Source organism: Mytilus trossulus, chromosome 11 (assembly GCF_036588685.1).
Source record: "Mytilus trossulus isolate FHL-02 chromosome 11, PNRI_Mtr1.1.1.hap1, whole genome shotgun sequence".
Classification (NCBI taxonomy): Eukaryota; Metazoa; Mollusca; class Bivalvia; order Mytilida; family Mytilidae; genus Mytilus; species Mytilus trossulus.
The window spans coordinates 51,817,852-51,840,640 of NC_086383.1; the positions used below are offsets into that span (position 1 = coordinate 51,817,852).

The 22,789-nt window shown below is 32.9% G+C and overlaps 1 protein-coding gene across 1 annotated transcript in view; it reads left to right on the forward strand.

The window, feature by feature from the left end:
- The first annotated feature begins 123 nt into the window (after positions 1-123).
- Positions 124-22,789, forward strand: part of LOC134691297 (uncharacterized) — a 54,409-nt gene continuing 31,743 nt past the window's right edge. Inside the window, exons 1-3 of the mRNA XM_063551751.1 lie at positions 124-404; positions 5,859-5,910; positions 18,798-19,055. Coding sequence (XP_063407821.1) covers positions 390-404; positions 5,859-5,910; positions 18,798-19,055 — 325 coding nt within the window. The 5' untranslated portion in view covers positions 124-389. The remainder of the gene's footprint in view (positions 405-5,858; positions 5,911-18,797; positions 19,056-22,789) is intronic.

A 22,789-nucleotide genomic window follows, 5' to 3' on the forward strand; every position in this document is an offset into this window, starting at 1 on the left:
AACCCCCATCTAGACATAAGGATGCATTAACCGATTTAAAAAAAACGCGAAAAAAAATTACAAAGACCAAATGCTGACAGACTTAAATTATTTCAAATGCTTTCAGAAAAAAAAGGTAAAATTCTTCTTAAAGGCTACAGAAAAAGTTATAAAAATAATCAGAATGTTGTTCATGAGTTATATTTTATAAATGAACATAATATGGTTAGCACCTGTAAAAACAAAATAAGACATCACTCAGCTGCTACTGGTCTTGTTTATTGTATGATATGTGTAACAAAAGTCTTCTTTGTAATAATCAGATAAAGGCAATATAAAGATTTGTATTTCAGGGTAAGACTCCATACGATCTGGCAGCAGCAGGAGTATTCGGCCCGCATAAAGAAGTGATGGAATACTTACAGGTACACATACTTTTAAATTACAAATGCTTACACTTAGAATAAATCAGGTACAAAACCAGGATACTACAGGGGACATTCTTTATGTCTTGAATTAAAAATTTCAAATTCGAATGCAATTTATTTGTTATTACGATTTTGATTGGACAAAATCATATATTTGAGACGCTAAATTCAACGCTTTACCGGCCTTTCACAAAGCTAAGGCACTTTTTGAATTCAGGAAATTATTGGTTTGTGATTTCTTCAATAATAAACACAATAAGTAGATGTCTTTTATTACATTCAAGAGTGTTTAAGGCGAAAACAAGCTTTGCAAAACTCTATTTGAGATTCTTACACCGACAGTCTGTTTATAACCTCATTTTCATGGTTAACTTGTCTTATCTCAGATCAGGTTTGGGGTAATTGGAATTGTAAGCATTAGTCGGTTATAATTTATTAAAAAAATTTGAGTAATCATTGTAATCATTAATCAACCAAAAATTACAAATCACTTAATTTAATCAATTACTTTGCAAAATATCTTTTAATCCTTATTTTTATTACACAATGTATTACTTCTGATTAAATTGATGAAAAATTCTAAAATTGCCTTAATTTTCAATATGAAAAAATAAAATATTTCATGTCTTGGATAAACCTATTTTTATTCATTTTAAATAAATAGGATAACTTTATTTAGTATGTGCATACCTTGTAAGGTCCCCATGTCTGTCAGACAGTTTTCATTTGACCTCAATCTTATTTCATTGTTCAGTGAACAAGGCTAAGTCTTCATGGTCAAGTCTATATATCAGACACAATAATCCAAAAGTCTACTATAATTGGTGTATGAAATGATTGTAAGGTGTACAACTGACAGGTGTCATCTGACCTTCACCTCATTTTCATGGTTCAGTGGTGTAATTTGATTTTTTGTGTTGTTCTTTTTTTCTAGTATTATATGCAAAAGGTCAACTATATTTGGTGTATGGAAGTAAATTACGATGTACATGTCAGTCTGGCAGGTTTATTTGACCTTTTTTTTAGTCATAGGAAAGACTTCCGGTTTGAAACATGCACAAGTACAACCAATCGTATGATAGATAACAAACCTGAAAAATAAATAAGCTAATCAGAGCGTTCTCCATATCACATATCATGGTGTTTAGGTCGCAAGAACCACCTCCTTTAAAGTAGTGGACAATTATTTTTCGTGTTTATCTACATGTAAACTACGATTATATGATTATACTACCTTCAATTGATAAATAGAGCATCTCTGTATTCTGTCTACTGATTTCTTTGAAATGATTACTATTTAAGGGATCATACCAGTTGCATATATATTAAAATAAGTAAAACATGTGGAAACAAGAATGTGTCCATAGTACACAGGTGCCACATCGGCACTATATTTACTACTGAAGTTGACTGGACTTCAACTTCATCAAAAACTACCTCGACCACAAACTTAAATCTGAAGCGGGACAGACAGATGGACGAACGAACAAACGAACGCACGGATGCACCGACTAGACTTGAAAACATAATGCTCATAAATGGGGCATAAAAATATATTGGTGAAAGTGGTGATTTGGCAAAAATGAAAGTAGGGTAGATATTAGAGGGAGGCAGGACCTTTTTCGGGACGTCGGGATCGGGTGTTTTTAAGCTCAGAATTTGGGTATTGATCCTTACAGGATCCGGGAACATATTTTATGATTTCGGGATATGAATTTCTTTAAATTCTGCATCTCAGGATTTCATTTTTTTATGCCTGGGATTTTGGGATCAGGACCCCTCCGACCACCCCTCAAATAAGCCTCAGTCGGTCTTAGTCATTTATACAAGATTCATATTCTACCATTGGCATGTTAATAAGGCTCTCAAAAGAAAAACCACTGATGGATTGTCCTAGAAGCATATTTTATTAGACTAATAATGGTCTATATATAAGCAGTTACATTTATTTCATGTTCAGTTGAAGTGGTGCAAATTTTTAACTTAATTTGACTTTTACCAAAAGTTGCATTTTAGCAAAGGAGAAGAATAATTGTGGTCTGAGGCCAGAAACATGAAAATAATTTTATTTAACAGAAAGGAAACAAATATCGGACTTTGGAAAAAGGGAGAGGGCTTTCGCGATTTCGCGGGTGTGTTCTAGTGTATATATATTTTATCATAAGTATAGCACTTAATTTGCTGAAACTAAAAAGAATAGAATATACATTCACGTTTTTCTACAATATTTTAACAATTTGATTACTTTGCAAAACAAAAATGTTCATAAATTAGAAACCACTTATAACAGCACTACATGTAAATATACATTTCTTAATAACATATTGTTGTGGTTTGTTCCAAGAAATAATCTTCTGAGTAGTCTTTATATGTATATATGGAGTAACTAGGTAGCAGATAGATCCTAGGAATTGCATGTGGGGTTCCTGGTCAAATCTCTACAATAAGATTGGTGACGTCTGATCACAAACGTGTAGGTTAGTTCTGGTTTATTTGACCTTGACCTCATTTTCACGGTTCATTGCTCAGTGTTAAGTGTTTTGGTCTATTTCTTTTGAACTGTAATCAGTAGGTCAACTATATTTGGTGTATCAAATGATTGTAAGTTGTATATGTCTGTCTTGTAGGTATCACCTGACCTTGACCTCATTTTCATTTTTGATTGGTCAATATTAAGTTCTCATGGTTAAGTTTCTTTCTTGGATACTATAGGCAATAGGCCAACTATATTTGGTGTATGGAATGATTGTAAGGTGAATATGTGCCCAATAGCAAGAAATTTTCAATTGCACAGTATTGTGCAATAGCAAGAAATATCCAATAGCACAGTATTGCGCAATAGCAAGAAATCTTCAATTGCATAGTATTGCGCAATAGCAAGAAATTTTCAATTGCACAGTATTGCGCAATAGCAAGAAATATATCCAATAGCACAATATTGCGCAATAGCAAGAAATCTTCAATTTCACAATATTGCGCAGTAGCAAGAAATATTGAATTGCACAGTATTGCGCAACTGCAATAAATATTCAATTGTACAGTATTGGGCAATAGCAAGAAATCTTCTTTTTCACAGTATTGCGCAATAGAAAGAAATCTTCACTTGAAATTTAATACAAATTTTTAAACCATTTAAACTTTTTTAGATAATTCACCACATTTATTTTGTGTCAGAAACCTATATTATGTCAAAAAATTTGATCACAATCCAAAATTCAGAAAGTATCAAGCTTGAATATTGTGTCCAAACTTGCACCAATTGTTCAGGGTTCGACCTCTGCGGTGGTATCAGGCTGCGCTCAGTGAAGCATTTTATTCCATTTGTAAAGGAGTATAACTCTTAAAGTGATGCCACCAAAATTCAAACTTGATCTGTATATATTTTGTGGTAATAAGCATTGTGTATAAGTTTTATAACATTTGGTTGAGGCCGGAAACTTAATTTGGGATGTACGGGTGGACGAACGGACAGACGGACGGAGGAATGAACGGATGGACAAACAGACGAACCGACACACAGACAAATGAACACTATTATAAGTCAAAATTTGTTATTTTTAAAGGTCAATAACCCCTGTTGTTTATTGCTTTTTGTCATATTGACATTTTTGTAGATCATGTACAGCTGATAAGTTTATCAGGACGGAAGCCAAGTGATTAGTAAGCATGTTTGTGTTGACATGAATTATTATTGGTATTATAATTATGGTCATAATTACAAATTAGCTGTTTACAAAACTTTCAGTTTTGATGAATACTAAGAATTTTCTACCACAGGAAAAGATAGTTCTAGCTGTATTTGGCTAAAACTCTTTGAATTTTGGGTCCTCCATACTTTTCAACTTTGTACTTTATTTGACCCTTTTTATGCCACCGCCGTAGCTGATCAGGAGGGGGCATTAAGTTTAAGCCTTGTCCGTCTGTACATACGTCCGTCCGTACGTCCATCCGTACGTCCATCCGTACGTCCATCCGTCTGTTTGTCCATTTGTTTCCCGCCTCAGGTTAAATTTTTTGGTCAAGGTAGTTTTTGATGAAGTTGAAGTCCAATCAACTTGCAACTTAATACATGTTCCCTATGATAGGATCTTTCTAATTTTAATGCCAAATAAGAGTTTTGACTCCAATTTCATGGTCCATTAAACATAGAAAATGATAGTGTGAGTGAGGCATCCATTTACTATGGACACATTCTTGTTGTCTATTATCTTGAAAACTATTTTAGATAGATAGAAAATGTTATTTGAAAAAATCAGGCATGCAAGATCCACAAAGATGTCAATACTAACAAAACAATTGGATAACTCCTTTAAAAGCAGTAATCATGGTAACAACCTTAAACAATGATTTTTGACCAATTTTCTTTGTCCATCTTATAATTTTTCAAAGATCATCTCCTCTGAAACGAATGTCTGTCATATTTATTTAAGTAAGGCTGTTAGTTTTCTCAATTGAATATTTCATATTTTTCATGTCATGGCCTTTTATAGCTGACTTTATGGTACAGGTTTTTACACGACCGCCAAAAAAATGCGTTCTTATAATACTATCATGTCGTGGTTGTCGTCCAAAGACATTTTTGGTTTCCGGACAATAACTTTAGTTTAAGTGAATGGTTCTCTATGAAATTTTACCAGAAAGTTCAATACCACAAAAGGAAGGCTGGGATTGATTTTGGGGTTATGGTACTAACAGTTTAGGAATAAGGGGTCAAATAGGGGCCAAAAACAAGCATTTTTGTAGTTTCTGGATAATATCTTGTGTGTAAGTGTATGGATCTCTCTGAAATTGTACCCTAAGCTTCCATATATCAAAGGGCAGGCTGGGATTTAGATGTTTTAAAACACCAAAAATCAATCAATCTAATTTTGTTTTGGCAAAATGCCTAATTGCATTGTATAGTTTTTGGGGCAAACATGATAGATGAGGGATATCCAGACACCTTCGAGCCTCTAGCTGGTTTATACCCTAAATACTATGTTAAAGGACAATTTTTTTTATATGATGGAACAATTTTAGATACTTGATTTGCTCGATTTTACATATGCTTAAAATGGAGGTTATCCAAAAGTGAACGGATAAATTGTATCAAGACAAATGATAACAAGTGTGAGATCACTGCGGAATATTGGGATATTCTACAGTTGGAACAATTTTCAATTTAAAGGTGCATTCAAAATGCATTTGCAAATCAACATGAAGCGAGATTATGTCTACAAGGGAATGTTCCAAATTCAAAAACCACCTTTACACTTTAAACTATATATCTCTATCACTCTGGGCTACCCTTTTTCCTGAAAAATATGAAAATTTGTTCGATATAAATATTATATAATGTGAAACATTTGTTTTATAAAGTATATTTTGGGGGGTTGATATTTTAGAATGTTTATAGTGCAACTAGTGACATGAGTAAAGATATATTCAGAGTGCATATTCCTTATTTTTCAGACTGTCATGTCAGAGAAATCTTCAGGCGTGAATGCTGGAATAGGAATAGAAGGTATTTTTATTAGTTTATTATTAATAATACTCTAGCTAGGAATTGCAAAATAACAACTTTTTTTTTGTACGACGTCATGCAATTAAATGCAATGTATTGATGAGATTTATCACTATAGAATAGATAATAACAAACTATGGTGCTATATAGTGTAAGCAGCTTTCCATTATATGAAATACACCACATAGTAAGTACCCTCAAATATATGGTCTTCTATAGGATGCTATAATACATGTTCATACATACTTTGTAGTTGCAAGCAATATTCTACTTTGCTTGAATTATTTCCCCAAGGAAAAAGGTAGCCATTGTACAGACAATACGCTGACATAATAGCTGTTAGAAAACATTTATTTTTGTCTCACCTGCGACCCAAGTCATAGAAAGTAAGACATAACACTCCAATCATGTCATGCATCAGTCATCAAGGTAAAGCTTTTGTTGACAAGTCCGTTTCTAAGTTACTATAAACAAAATGTAAACTATATTTGATGTATAGAATTATTGTAAGATAAACATGTCTGTCTGGCAGCCTTAATCTGACCTTGATATCATCTTCATGGTTCATTGGTAAATGTTGAGTTTTGTTTTCGTCCGTTTCCCGGATCCTGTAAGCAATACATTATAGGTCAACTATATTTGGTTTTCGTGATGATGGTAGGGTGAACAAGTCTGTTTGGCAGGATTCATCTCACTAAATCGTAATCCTGGTACCTTTGATAACTATTTACACCACTGGGTCGATGCCACTGCTGATGGATGTTTCGTCCCCTAGGTTATCACCAGCCCAGACAGTAGTCAACACTTCGGTTATGACAAGAATATCAATAATTGGGTCATTTTTATAAATTTCCTGCATGAAGTCGAAGGGGATTTAACGTGTGTACTCTGTCCGTCTGTCTGTCCGGCTGTCTGTCATTAGATTGCTGACTTAGGACAGGTGAAAACAATCAATGGTACCAAACCTTCTCCCGTTTTTATACGACCGCAAATTTTGAAAAAATTTTCGTCGTATATTGCTATCACGTTGGCGTCGTCGTCGTCGTTGTCGTCGTCGTCGTCGTCGTCCGAATACTTTTAGTTTTCGCACTCTAACTTTAGTAAAAGTGAATAGAAATCTATGAACTTTTAACACAAGGTTTATGACCATAAAAGGAAGACTGGTATTGATTTTGGGAGTTTTGGTCCCAACATTTTAGGAATTAGGGGCCAAAAAGGGCCCAAATAAGCATTTTCTTGGTTTTCGCACTACAACTTTAGTTTAAGTTAATAGAAATCTATGAAATTTTTACTCAATGTTTATGACCACAAAAGAAAGGTTGGGATTGATTTTGGGAGTTTTTGTTTCAACAGTTTAGGAATTAGGGGCCAAAAAAGGGCCCAAATAAGCATTATTCTTGGTTTTCGCACAATAGCTTTAGTTAAAGTTAATAGAAATCAATGAAATTTAAACACAATGTTTATGACCACAAAAGGAAGGTTGGTATTGATTTTGGGAGTTTCGGTCCCAACAGTTTAGGAATTAGGGGCCAAAAAGGGACCCAAATAAGCATTTTTCTTGGTTTTCGCACCATAGCGTTAGTATAAGTAAATAGAAATCTATGAAATTTAAACACAAGGTTTTTGACTATTAAAGGAAGGTTGGTATTGATTTTGGGAGTTTTGGTCCCAACAGTTAAGGAAAAAGGGGCCCAAAGGGTCCAAAATTAAACTTTGTTTGATTTCATCAAAATTGAATAATTGGGGTTCTTTAATATGCCGAATCTAACTGTGTATGTAGATTCTTAATTTTTGGTCCCGTTTTCAAATTGGTCTACATTAAGGTCCAAAGGGTCCAAAATTAAACTTAGTTTGATTTTAACAAAAAATGAAACCTTGGAGTTCTTTGATATGCTGAATCTAAAAATGTACTTAGATTTTTGATTATTGGCCCAGCTTTCAAGTTGGCCCAAATCGAGGTCCAAAATTAAACATTGTTTGATTTCACCAAAAATTGAATAATTGGGGTTCTTTGATATGCCAAATCTAACTGTGTATGTAGATTCTTAATTTTTGGTCCAGTTTTAAAATTGGTCTAAATTAAAGTGCAAAGGGTCCAAAATTAAACTAAGTTTGATTTTAACAAAAATTAAATTCTTGGACCTCTTTGATATGCTGAATCTAAACATGTACTTAGATTTTTGATTATGGGCCCAGTTTTCAAGTTGGTCCAAATCAGGATCTAAAATTATTATATTTAGTATTGTGCAATAACAAGTCTTTTCAATTGCACAGTATTGTGCAATGGCAAGAAATATCTAATTTCACAATATTGTGAAATAGCAAATTTTTTTTTTAATTAAGAGTTATCTTTCTTTGTCCAGTATAGTAAGCAAGAAATATCTGCAATATTTTTTTTTAATTGGAGTTATCTTTCTTTGTCCAGAATCAACTTAAATCTTTGTTATATACAATATACAATGTATATTCACTTTTTACTACCAACTGATAAATTTAAATAATCTTTACCATTCAGTGATAACAAGCAGTTTTTTTACATCTTAATATTTTATGATGTATTTAAATGAGTAGTAATTGTTGCAAACTCCATTAGAATATTTTAATTAAAATTAGTTTTGGAATAAGGGAAAGGGGGATGTGATTAAAAAATTGGGTTCAATTTTTCTCATTTGAAATTTCATAAATTAAAAGAAAATTTCTTCAAACATTTTTTTGAGAGGATTAATATTCAACACCATAGTGAATTGCTCTAAGAGAAAACAAAAATTTTAAGTTCATTTGAATACATTCATTCTGTGTCAGAAACCTATGCTGTGTCAACTATTTAATCACAATCCAAATTTAGAGCTGAATCCAGCTTGAATGTTGTGTCCATACTTGCCCCAACCGTTCAGGGTTCAACCTCTGCGGTCGTATAAAGCTACGCCCTGCGGAGCATCTGGTTTAAAGAATAGTATAATACATGTGTAATATCGCAACATAGAAAGACACACTAAAACATATCAATTGGCATTACTTAACTCAATCAAGAAACAAAGTAACACAAATTTACATGCAATGAACGAATACATTTGATCTGTGATACAATGTAACTCCATAGTTTATAAAAATAAGTGAGGATTAAAGTAAAAGTATAAAACCGCTGTGGAATGTTAAACAATTTTAGAAAAACATCAACTATGGAATAAAATACGTCATATTATAATCAGGTAAATGAAAATAAGAAATCATGTTTGATTTGTTATCTGTCAATCACCTGAGTAAATACCTGCCAACCTGACAACCCATCTTTATACTAGAATTAAATGTTTACACTAGTCTAGACTACACAATACAACTTTTGTTGAGGACATATATGGTCCGAGACCACAATTAATTTGCAGTGCATTTCTTTTAGAACGTAAATGAAAATTTAAAAAATCCCACCAGCGCTTTCCCAATGAAATTTTAACAGTGTGTTGTACTACTTTTGGGACAAATTATATCAAAATTATAGAAAACTTCTTCGGCTCTAACTCAAAATATGGACAATTTTATGTTGAGGGCTTCTTGAAATCTTTTGACAGCTTCCGAAGTGCTAATTTTTAACCTTTTTCAGCTGAACCAAATCACTACTTTCCTTTAAAATTCTGGACCCAATTTTTTTACAGTGTAATTTCACCCCCCTTCTTGCAATTTGAGGCATTAAACATGGAGACATAAATTTGGAAGGAGTATAAAAATTAATGGCAAGTAACCCACTGTCAACACTAGGGACTATATTCGTGAACAACGAAATTTTCTTTGTCTAATACAAATAACGCTCTTTTTTAGCTCACCCGAAGGGCCAAGTGAGCTTTTCCCATCACTTTGCGTCCGTCGTCCATCGTTAAATTTTACAATAATCTTCTCCTCTGAAACTACTGGGCCAAAGTAATCCAAACTTGGCCTCAATCATCATTGGGGTATTAAGTTTAAAAAATGTGTCCGTTGACCCTGCAAACCAACCAAGATGGCCACCATGGCTAAAAATAGAACATAGGCGTAAAATGCAGTTTTTGGCTTATAACTCAAAAACCAAAGCATTTAGAGCAAATCTGACATGGGTTAAGTTGTTTATCAGGTCAAGATCTATCTGCCCTGAAATTTTGAGATGAATCGGACAACCCGTTGTTGGGTTGCTGCCCCTGATTTGGTAATATAAGGAAATTTTGCTGTTTTTGGTTATTATCTTGAATATTATTATAGATAGAGATAAACTGTAAACAGCAATAATGTTCAGCAAAGTAAGATTTACAAATATGAGAACATGACCGAAATGGTCAGTTGACCCCTTTAGGAGTTATTGCCCTTTATAGTCAATTTTTAACCATTTTTCGTAAATCTTAGTTATCTTTTACAAAAATCTTCTCCTCTGAAACTACTAAGCCAAATTAATCCAAACTTGGCCACAATCATCTTTGGAGTATCTAGTTTAAAAAATGTGTCTGGTGACCGGGCCATCAAATCAAAATGGCCGCCACGGCTAAAAATAGAACATAGGGGTAAAATGCAGTTTTTGGCTTATAACTCAAAAACCAAAGCAGTTAGAGCAAATCTGACATGGGGGTAAAATTGTTTATCAGGTCAAGATCTATCTGCCCTGAAATTTTCAGATGAATCGGACAACCCGTTGGTCAATTGACCCCCTAAGAAGTTATTGTCCTTTATAGTAAATTTTTAACAATTTTCATAAAATTTGTAAATTTTTATTAACATTTTCCACTGAAACTACTTGGCCAAGTTCATTATAGATAGAGATAATTGTAAGCAGCAAGACTGTTTAGTAAAGTAAGATGTACAAACACATCACCATAAAAAAAAACACAATTTTGTCATGAATCCATCTGCTTCCTTTGTTTAATATTCACATAGACCAAGGTGAGTGACACAGGCTCTTTAGAGCCTCTAGTTTACATTTCTCGTTAAAATGATTTTAAAGTTCAACTTTTTGTAATTAGATTTCTTTTATTCTGTTCATTTATTTTGGTAATCCGCATTGTTTTACCTAACTCATTTATGTTCCATACTTATTCTTTCTATTTGTAATCCCAAGGCCAAAAATAAAATATTATTTGTTTCCCCTCCCACTACTGACCCGGTAAAATTGCCGCGACTCGAAAAATTTTATCGGCCATTCTTGTCCAAAATTTTTTGTTGTTGCTATGTTGGTTTTTAGGCAGTTAAGCTGCCTTAAGCGCCCTTGATTTGTGTGCTACCCAATAAATGCTGAAATACGTGCCATTGTTATCATCTAGCTGGCTACTATATATTATTTGTAACTTATTGGACAGTTTTTTTTATACTTTTCATTCTGGATTACAAAAAAAATGACCAGAAAAACCTTAAATGATCGTCGATTTTCCCAAAAGTTTTGAAGTTGCACATAGGAAGTAGAGCACATTAGTAATCCTTATGTTGTTTATTATCCCCTGAGCTTTTGACTAAGATGTCAAAGAACAAATGTATGAAATATCTAATCGCCAAAAATCTCTAAAGAAGAGTAGTTAAGATTTCCCTAATTGCAAAAGTCGTAGGAATATTGTGTGTCGTCAATACGTAATCAACTACGTATATAAGTTCAACTGATCACGCTGTTGGCGGCAATTTTGATTTTAAAAGTAGACGAAATTTTCTTATCTTTATAATTTGGACGCAGAAGTTCAAATTAGCGAGGTCTGTGACCTTCCACTTTTGCAGTCGGACTTTCTACTTGGTAACTAGCTACGCACATGCCCGACGGACCTTGAAAGAATATGAAAAATAACCTTGCAAACACTTTTACCAAAGTTTCCTAATAAACGATCTCAAATTTTTTTTTAATCATTTACTATTCATGACAGCGATGTTCAATTTGTTCAACCGCTAGCTTTATATATAAAATCGCCGAGAAGTAATGTGTAAATCCGAGTAAAATCGTATCTCACTATGTGTCAAAAACAACATTGAAACCAAAATGGCCACGATATTACAATATCGGATTCGATTCCGGAAGCGGATAAGGGTAATCCCGGATTTGGCTTCTAAAAAAATCCAGACAGGTGACAAAATACATCTATGCATGGTAAATAAATACAAACACTAGAATTGAAAACCAAAAGACATATATTAAAAAGAAAGAAAAAGCAGAAAATATTTTGTACACCAATTTTAATGTGAAAATCCAATACATTGTTACAGCTGGGAACAGTTTATCTAACAATATATATATGATCCTGGTAACAGTATAATTTTTTTTATCAGTGATAAATGTTGGTAATGCATGTTAAATGCTTTTCAAGTTGAACATATTACTGCAATTTCAAGGGGTATTTTCAAGTATCCCAAACAAAGTTTAACTTAAGCTTTCATAGAATGTTAGACTAATATGTCTAGGTGAGCCATCAATCTTTTGTTTGTGCATTGGGGTCTATTAAGGGGTATTTTGGGGGGCAGAAAGAAGGGTGGGGTTTACTAAGAACCCTATGGTATTTTATTTTCTAAATTTTTTTAATGAATATAACTTGAAAACTGTAAGTGATAGATACATGTAGTCTTCAGAAATGATTATAGGACAATCAAACAAATCACATAAAATATAGGGGGAGTCCCTTGCGGTCATCCCCACCCCCTTCAATTTGGGAACATGCTATTATCTTGTAAACGGTCCAGATCCCCACCCCTAAACCATATATATTCTTGTAGGGGACATTAAAACAAATGAAATGAAATAAAAGGGAAGTCTGTGGGGGGTCACCTCACCCCCTCTTGTTTGGAAACTTGTAAACGGTCAATATCCCCACCCCTAAACCATAAATATTCTTGTGGGGGACAATAAAACAAATGAAATGAAATAAAAGGGAAGTCCCTAGGGGGTAGCCCCTCCCCCTCTTGCCTGAAAACTTGTAAACGGTCAACATCCCTACCCCTAAACCATATATATTCTTGTATGGGACAATTTGGCTAATAATAATGGTACAATAAAACTAATTAAATGAAATGAAATGGAAGTTCCTGGGGGTCACCCCCACCCCGTTTAATTTGAGAATGTACTTTTATCTTGTAAGCGATCCCCACCCTAAACCATATATATTCTTGTAGGGGACAATAAAACAAATGAAAATGAAATAAAAGGGAAGTCCTGAGGGGGTCACCCCTCTTGTTTGAAATCTTGTAAACGGTCTAGATCCCCACCCTTAAACCATATATATATTCTTGTGGGGACAATAAAACAAATGAAATGAAATAAAAGGGAAGTCCCTAGGGGGTCGCCCCACCCCCTCTTGTCTGAAAACTTTTAAACGGTCAACATCCCTACCCCTAAACCATATATATTCTTGTATGGGATGATTTGGCTAATCAAATGAAGTTAAAGGGAAGTTCCTTGGGGTTGCCCCCACTCTGTTCAATTTGAGAATATGTTTTTATCTTGTAAACGGTCCAGATCCCCACCCCTAAACCATATATATTCTTGTAGGGGATAATAAAACAAATGAAATGATATAAAAGGGAAGTCCTGAGGGGGTCACCCCACCCCCTCTTGTTTGAAAACTTGCAAATGGTCAACATCCCCACCCCTAATCCATATATATTCTTGTAGGGGACAATAAAACAAATCAAATGAAATATAGGTAAAGTCACTGGGGTCATCCCCTCCCCCTCTTGTTTGAATACTTGTAAATGGTGGAGATCCCAACCCGTAAGCCATATATATTCTTGTATGGGACAAAAAATCAAATCAAATGAACATGGGACCATATGAATGGCGAGTTATGGGAGCTTTGTTTGGGAGACTTCGTAACAGTACTTCTTGTTTTCTTCTCAATTTTGATAGGTCAGTTAAAATAGCTGGAAGTTTCTTATATAAAAAAAAAAGATGTGGTATGATTGCCAATGAGACAACTATCCACAAGAGACAAAAAATACCTAAACTTGGTAACGGTCAAGTTCCCCTAAACCATATATATTCATGTATGGGATAATATAACAAATCATATGAAATATAGGTGGAGTTCGTGGGGCCTCTGCTATTGAAAACCTTGATAAAATATGAATTATTTGCCTTAATGATTAATTCATCAAATGAACATAAATGTACAATTATATATGAATGTTTAATGTTTGTTCTTTTAAATCTTTAAAAAAAGTTGAAGCAACATTGCCACAGTTTTTTATTTTTAATTATGTTTGCCTTGGTTTTTGGTTAACTGCATACAGTGCTTACAGCGCTTTGATTGGTGATATCTTTCCGATGCTGTAGTAAACCATTCGTCTCAACTCGGTCGAGAAGGAGAGTAGCGGATTATACCGAGGATTGCCGAATGGTAGTAAACGTGCGTTGTTTTTTTTGTCATACCTTTCCGATGTAGTCAACAAGCGTTTTAAATCAAGACATTTTTGCATTGAAGCGTCTATATGATTCGGAATCAAGGAAAACAAACATAATGCCTTGTCACACGATTTGTGTTGTGTGCAAGGGTGATATTTGAAAATAAAAAATCTGAAGAATCTTTCATCCCACTGAGTGCATATTGATTGGCTTTGTGTTTTACCTCAGTTCTTGTTTAAAGGGTAAAATCTTTGAGTAAAAATGGTCTGAATCGTGATTTTAAATCAATCTACTTTGTCTTCGACTTCAAACAATTTAGGCACAATTCAAATGTTGGATACGTGAATTCCCTGCGTTCTGGTGTAAACATGACCAGTTTAAATGTGTTTTTATTTTTCAATTTATGGCATGAAATTTACAAAAGGGCACGTTTTACGTTATAACTGCATCAGTTGAATTTGTAAATACTCAAAGTATTCTAGGAACAACAAAACATGAATAAGTGAAGCCTTGTTTTTTTCTAGAACTCGAAAACACATACAAATCTTTTGTTTAGGAATTAATTGACCAAGCTGCATGATCCAGGTGTAACTGAACATAACTGAATTATGTTCACTTCTATTGAAAATTTTTATTCATTGAATTTTAATTCCCAAGTCATTATAAACATATCTTTTTGTCATCTCATAATTGATGATCAAGGTATGGATTGGTGAACACAGGAATTGTTTTGTTCATGTGAGTTATGCATCAAATTAGACTTGAGATAAGCTTGATTTTTAACTAATTAAACACTTGCTTTCATTAAACATTGTTATCACATGAAGAATGTGTGCTTTTGAAGATTGCATACCATAAAATAAATAGGAAAAAAGGAGGTCCCTGTATACTGTTTTTAACACCAGAAAATTTGAATGTACATTGAATACAGGGAATACCCCACTTTCTTGACTTATTTTACCTGTTGAATTTTGTAAAAGTTCAATATAGAAAAATAATATATAAAGAAATAAAATAAAATAATTTGCCTACCTACCTACCCATACCCTGATAACCTCAGTCGGGGAGGGGAAACAAAGATATTTTTAATGTTGGCCCAATTATTCTGTAGTTTTTGCCTATTTTTCTCTATTTTTTTTGGCCATTGTTCTCTATTCTGTATACTCCATCCACACCCTTATATATAGGCTGTTTTTGTTTCTTGTCTGACAAGGTCCATGAATCGTAAATAAAACAATGTATAATGTGTATAGACCCTATTGCGTTTACTTGTGACTATTGTAATTTAGAAATAAGCTTCATGTCTTTACTAGTCTGTCTGTTGTAATTATTCTAAGGCCAACTAAAATTAATTAGTAGATTTTTTGAAAAAAATGGGGCAGGTGGGAGGATTTTATTTTTTAAATTTTATTTCATATGAAACCCTTGTCACGAGTTCTTCATACCGCGGGGTATATATGCTAGTGCAAAACCAGCTTGTCTAATATTTATACAGGCTGTATAAGGAATCCTACACTATTTTTTAAACTTTTAAATAAAAATCCCTGATTGACAACCACTGTTATACATGTAATTGCCGCTTCAGAAACCTATTTATAGTATACATCAAAAAGAAGAGAAATGCTCTCTTTAGTTGGACTATACATTGTACCTATACCAAATTTATTTTTCTTTCTAAGAATGATTTGTAGTCCCCATAAAACCAATAAAATGTATTGGTACAATTGTATGCAACACAAGTATTATGAGTACAGAATAAAATGTAAACTCAGTGTTGAAAGTAATTAATATGATGCAAAACATGACCTTAACCAAAAAGTAGTAGTTTAATGACTAAATTGAAGGTGTTGGGACATTTACAATGGGTGTTTGCTGTTTGTTAACAAAAACAACAGCCATGGGTAAATATAAGGGCTTTTTATAATTAAAATCAGCGGTGTGTTTATCGACTTTTTTCTCAATATAAGGTCATAAATCAAACAAGTTAGTGCTTGTGTCAATTTCTTTAATCCAGTCATGTGTTTTGTACCAATTTGTTCTATGATTCTTGCGCTCTGGGTATCATTCACAGTCCAAATTTCCTGACACAAAGTCATTGTGTAAATAATAAATAAAAAAAAAAAACACCGTTTTTTGATTCACTTGTGACTACCGCAATTTGCTTTCAAAGACAAGGCGTTTTACTTGTAACTCGAATATTTCATGCCCTTCTCGTTATCAATCTCTACTCTCGGTAGATGATATTGTCATCATAGAGCAGCAGAATGTGTCGACTTAATCATTTTCGTTAGATTACTCGAAGAAATACAAAAAAGAAATTTGAAACAGGAAGTTTTGAATGAAATGAAATTATCGATGGTTCCCAGTAACGGACATGAACAAAATCCGGAAATCATATTTTTGTTAAATAAAAAAAATCGGCGCGGGACGATTTCAGAGGGGCGGGCGGGGATGAAAATCTAGCAATTAATTTTAATTGGCCTAATATATAGAAAAGAATATACCTGTGATTTAAATCACTATGCTAGGATCAATTAACTCTTTACCATGTTTACACTTTACTTAATCATTGCGCTAGCTGAGGAAGGTAAATTCATGAAAGCGGGTTGGATCATAAATATGTAAAGTTTTTATTTCATTTACAAGGTTGTTGGAATTAGGGAGACTATATGCACTTTTATTTTAACTGATTTTTGTCGAGCCTTCGACTTTTGTCGAAAAAGCGAGCCTAAGCGATCCTACATTCCGTCGGCGTCGGCGTCGGCGGCGTCCACAAATATTCACCCTGTGGTTAAAGTTTTTGAAATTTTAATAACTTTCTTAAACTATACTGGATTACTTCCAAACGTGGACAGAAGCTTGTTTATGATCATAAGATAGTATCCAGAATTAAATTTTGTAAAAATAAAATTCCATTTTTCCGTATTTTACTTATAAATGGACTTAGTTTTTCTGCAGGGAAACATTATATTCACTCTGTGATTAAAGTTTTTGAAATTTTAATAACTTTCATAAACTATACTGGATTACTTCTTAACGTGGACAGAAGCTTGTTTATGATCATAATATAGTATCCAAATGTTAATTTTGTAAAAATAAAATTCCATTTTATCCGTATTTTACTTATACATTGACTTAGTTTTTCTGCAGGGAAACATAGTACATTCACTCTGTGGTTCAAGTTTTTTAAATTTTAATAATTTTCTTAAACTATCCTGGGAGTGTACCAAACTTAGACAGAAGCTAGTTTATGATAAAAAAATAATATGCATAAGGAAATTTTGTAAAAAAGTATATCCATTTTTTCCGTATTTTACTTTTAAATGGACTTAGATTTTCTGCCAGGAAATAACATGTTCACTCTGTGGTTAAATTTAAAAAAAATAAATACTTTCTTTTGCTACTTTTAATTTGTACCAAACTTAGACAGAAGCTTGTTTAAGATCATAAGCTAGTATTTAGAAGGAAATTTTGATAATATTTTGTACCTGTATATCTGTATTTTACTTATAAATGGACTAAGTTTTCTTCCAGTTAACATAACATACAGTCTGCAGTTAAAGTTTTTAAACATTTATTAGATTCATAAACTATCCTGGATTTTTACTAAACTTGGACAGAAGCTTCATAAAATCAAAAGATAGTATCAAGAGGAATATTTTTATTGATTTTTTTCCTCATTTTGTTGAGCCTTTGAATTTCAGCAAAAGTAGGCGAGACACTGGGTTCCGCGGAACCCTTACAAATTTTTATTCAATGACTATAGTTTTTCATTTTATTCTTTCAACCATTTTAATATGCATATACAAATGTTGTATCCTTCTCACAACTTTTTGGAATTTTGGATCCTCAATGCTCTTCAACTTTGTACTTGTTTGGATTTACAAATATTTTGATATGAGCGTCACTGATGAGTCTTATGTAGACGAAACGCGCGTCTGGCGTACTAAATTATAATCATAGTACCTTTCATAACTATCTCTACATAAGACTCATCTGTGACGCTCAAATTAAAATATTTATAAATCCAAACAAGTACAAAGTTGAAGAGCATTGAGGATCCAAAGTTCTAAAAAGTTGTGCCAAATATGACTAAAGTAATCTATGCAACTGTTTTACTTTATATAAACGCTTTATGCTTGTATTCATATCAACAAATTATGAAATATATTTGGCATAGTAATTTTACAAATACTATGATAATCATGAATTGCCACACATTTTCACTGTAAAATGGGAAAGCCATTTTAAAATTGTGGTCACTTCGAGATCCATAAAAATACATGTTAGATAACTTTACAGTAAATTACTTTTGAAAAGGACATAATCGACAAAGTCACAATGAAGCCTTCAACAAAAATCCTCACCTGACTGTTACTCAGGTTCAAAAGGGCCCTTAATTATTTATTTAATCATCTAATTTTGCTAAAAACTAAATATTTAATATTTACAAACAATGAAAAAGGTGCATAATCATGATAATAGAAAATACTTGATTATAATAAATTGTGTAAAATAGTATTTTTTTCATTAAAATAACTTTATATCTTTGACTTTGTAGATGAAGTCCCAACTGAAATAAGATTAATGACAGACAAGAGATCTGTCGAATTGTACCTTAAATTACTTGAGTCAGGCTCTGAGAAAAAGAGAGACATACGTTTAGTAGTAGTTGGAAAGAAAGGGGCGGGAAAGACTTCATTGATTAAAAGATTGTTTGGTGAAGATAATACAGATGTTACCAGTACAAATGGAATAGAAATTCATAAAATAAAATGCAAAGCAATGTCTGATGATGGAATATGGAATAAATTAGATGGTATGATGTTAAAAGTTAAAACAAATATAACAAAAGTTTTGAAACTATGAATCAATCAATTCCAACATACTTCATTTTACGATCAGATCTGTATTGACAAAATGTAACTTTAAATATGAACACCTGTGGATGCAATTGAAAACAACAGGCCTTTGCAAGTCTTATGTCAGGTGAATGTCTTATTGTACCTCCTAAGACAGAAGGATGCTTTCCGAGCGGCAGTGGCCATATTAACTCTTTTATAAAGCTCTAGATTTCAAAAGAATAAAGGGCTGGTTTGTCATTATCTGGTTCACTGATGCCTAATCATCTGAGATTTCAGTCTGGAATATATATGTTGTTTTAGGCTCTGTAGTTTCCTGATTATTTCCTTTTCTGAGATACTAAAGGTACCATGTCATCTTCTTTTTGGTAGGGTTCAACTAAGCTTGACCTCCTTTTCTTTGGGTCACATACCTTTTCATGATTAGATCTATGTTTAGATACTTTAAGTAATGAGTCAACTATACGTGGTGTATAGAACAATTGCAAGGGTACATGTCCATCTGAATGGGTTTATTTGACTTTGACCTAATTTTCATGTATCATTTATTGTGCAAAGCTTATTTTATACCTGTATTAGGACATTAACCCTAGAAATGACTGGGGTATAGAAATAAGGTAATCTCTAAAATTTGTCTACATCTGACGGGCATTGAAACCCATGCCAAAGTGGGTTGTCCGTTCGGCTATGTGGAATGAATAAAGGAGAAGGTCCGGTAAGGACCATTTTTCGCCTCAAATTTCAAGTTCATCTTACGAAAGATTTTGACCACTTTTTAAACACTTACTTGTCTATTTTATTTGAACCAATCAGTTTTGTGAAATATTTTAACTGATTTAGTCATAAAAAACACACCGATTCAAGCTGAAATATGAAAAATCTACCAAATATGCTGAAAAATGTCACTTTGCAGATGGTATTTGTCAAAAATGAAAGTGGCCGCATCCGTGTTAATCCTCAACCTTTATATATGTTATGTGTTATCATAAAATACAACTTACATTTCAATATTAAGGATAAAAACGAATGCGGCCACTTTTGTTTTACACGAAAACTGTCTAAAATTTAACTGAAATGATATAATTGTGAAGTTTTCAGTAGTTTAGTATGACTTAATGGTGCTATTACCCGATATTTGTGTATTGTATGGTCAAAAACAGCTCATATTTATGTAGCAGAAACATTTTACTGTCCAATAGATAACTATAAGTTTACATTTTAACAATTATGTAAAACTGCTATATTTTGGGGCCAAAAAGGGGCCTTGCCGGACCTACTCCTTTGCAGCCTGACCAGTCAGAATGGTGACGTTAATTCAAATAGTTCTTGTAGAGAGAATTCAAAGCCCTCTGTACATTAACATTGTAACAACACTTTAATGGGTCTGTATGTGACCTGTTAGAAGGTAACATTTCTTGTTAATTTGTTCTCGTCCTAAACATACAACAATCAATCAGTTATAAATCTTAAAGACATTCAATATCAAATTCAATCATATCAGTTACATAGCCTAGTCATTTCAGTATATGCAATCTTTTAAGTTCAACTGTCCCTAACCTTGACCCCTATACATACTTTGTTAAACTGAATTTCTTTCTGTCAGACACAGGCTTGACATTTTAGTGTATGCAATCTTTCAAGTTCATCTGTCCCTTACCTAGACCCCTATACATAGTTTGTTAAACTGAATTTCTTTCTGTCAGACACAGGCCTGATCCTTCCAGAAATTTGGATCTTCATTTTTTTGAAAATTATTACCTTATTTGTAAGAACAGCTGTTTCAATGTGGAACAACATGCCAAAATTTTATTCTGTAACTGTTTATTGCTTATTTTATACCTTTCACTAAATAAACAGTTTTCTTTGGGGTGATAAGGGTCTAAATTAAATTCGATGGATTTTTTAAATTAGTAGCCAAAATGTAGTTTTATCATTATCATGCTTTTTTTCAAAATTTTAATAGAAAGTATAGGTCACAGGACTTTTTTTCAAGCTTCAGGTTGAACAAAATTGTCGGATTTTCTACAGATTTTAAAAACAGTGAAAACTAATTTTGAATGATAGAAAGTAAACTAGACGATAGAAATTTTTAAAATAAAATGAAAAATTTTGGTGGCAGAACTTGTTTTCTTGCTACCAAACAAAATATGTAAAGATCGAGAGAAAGACTATTTTACTTTAGGAAGTGTGTCCTACTTCTAGATAATGTATTATTGTTGTTTGAAAACTAATAATAGAAAGATGCTTTTGAAACTTTGCTCTCTTCTATTTTGATAGCATACAGCTTGAATTAAAATGTAAATGAATTTTCATTGATAAATCAAATAGTTCAACTTCGTTTTGAAAATGACAACCACAAATATTACTACGCGGATCTGGGCTACGCGGACAGTAAAATCAATATACACACAAAACAGCATTTTCTACGTTATGTTTTTATCGGTATTCTCCAGACATGCGTCAGATCCATATATGTGTGCCTCCCAACAGGAGTACTATAATGGAAGTACACCCCTAATTCATGGTCCCATTGCTTTCTATGTTAAATTCCTCCGTTTCAAAAAGGCACACCTCTTTTATTTTAAGTTCAAATAAAGTGGCAATCATTGCATTTCAAAGCAACACTTTATGGTGTCTTGTACTGAAAAAATCAACATACCTTGCATGGCATATAAGAAAGAACTGGTTCCCGGAAGTTCAGATGTACCAAAACAGGTACTTCAGATCTGACAAACAGACAAAATGTACCCTCTTTTTAAAATTTGGTGCAGTTCTTTTAATATTCAAAACTAAAAGTCCAAAAGTGTTCTACAATGATCACAAGTCCTTCAGCTTTCATTTGATACCAAAAATACCTAAATATTCTACATATTTTGAAAGTTACACTCATGCGTAGGAACTATTTTGTGTTAAATATGTACTACTTTCTGGTATGTGCTTTCTGGCCGGGCCTGAATTAGTGGTGTTACACCTATAACAGAACCAAAGTTGCTATATTGACTTGAGCATTACTTTTTTTCATTCTATGATCTATTTCAAGCAATAAAAAACATATAAAGCTTTAGTCCAAAGACTATTTTATTACTTCAAAGCTCAAATTGGACTGGTAGTAACATATGGGTTATTCAAAGAAAACTGCATATGTATATTACCAGTGACCAATATACTTTTTTTATTCTCAATATCATTGTTTTATTTATTAATTTCTATTAGGAAAGCTATGCGCTTACTAATAGTCATATTTTTATCAGAAGTTCTTCATCAAATAAAAATATATTAGTCCAAACCTAGGACATAGATGACAAATTATCCCCCCTTTTTTCTTGAAATTCAAAAAAGGCTTTTTTTTGTATAAACCATAAATTCTGTGGGAAAACATAGATGAATAAGAGCAATTCATACATCCCTCAGCTATATAACTTGCTAAACTGGTTCAAAATTGCATGCACAGTGAGGTTTTAGAATTCTTATATGAGTATATACCATTTGCCTAGATTGTAAAAGGCTACCATAAGAAAAAAAAATAATCTTGAAAATCAGAAAATCATTTTGACCAAGAGCTTTTCTGTTCCTTATACAAGTCATAAAATACATGTTTTATGGATTTCAATCAGAAAAAAATGCAAAAATCAGAACTTGGAGTCAATTCCTGACTGCATGCATGTTGTATGACCATAAAAGGCTAACATAC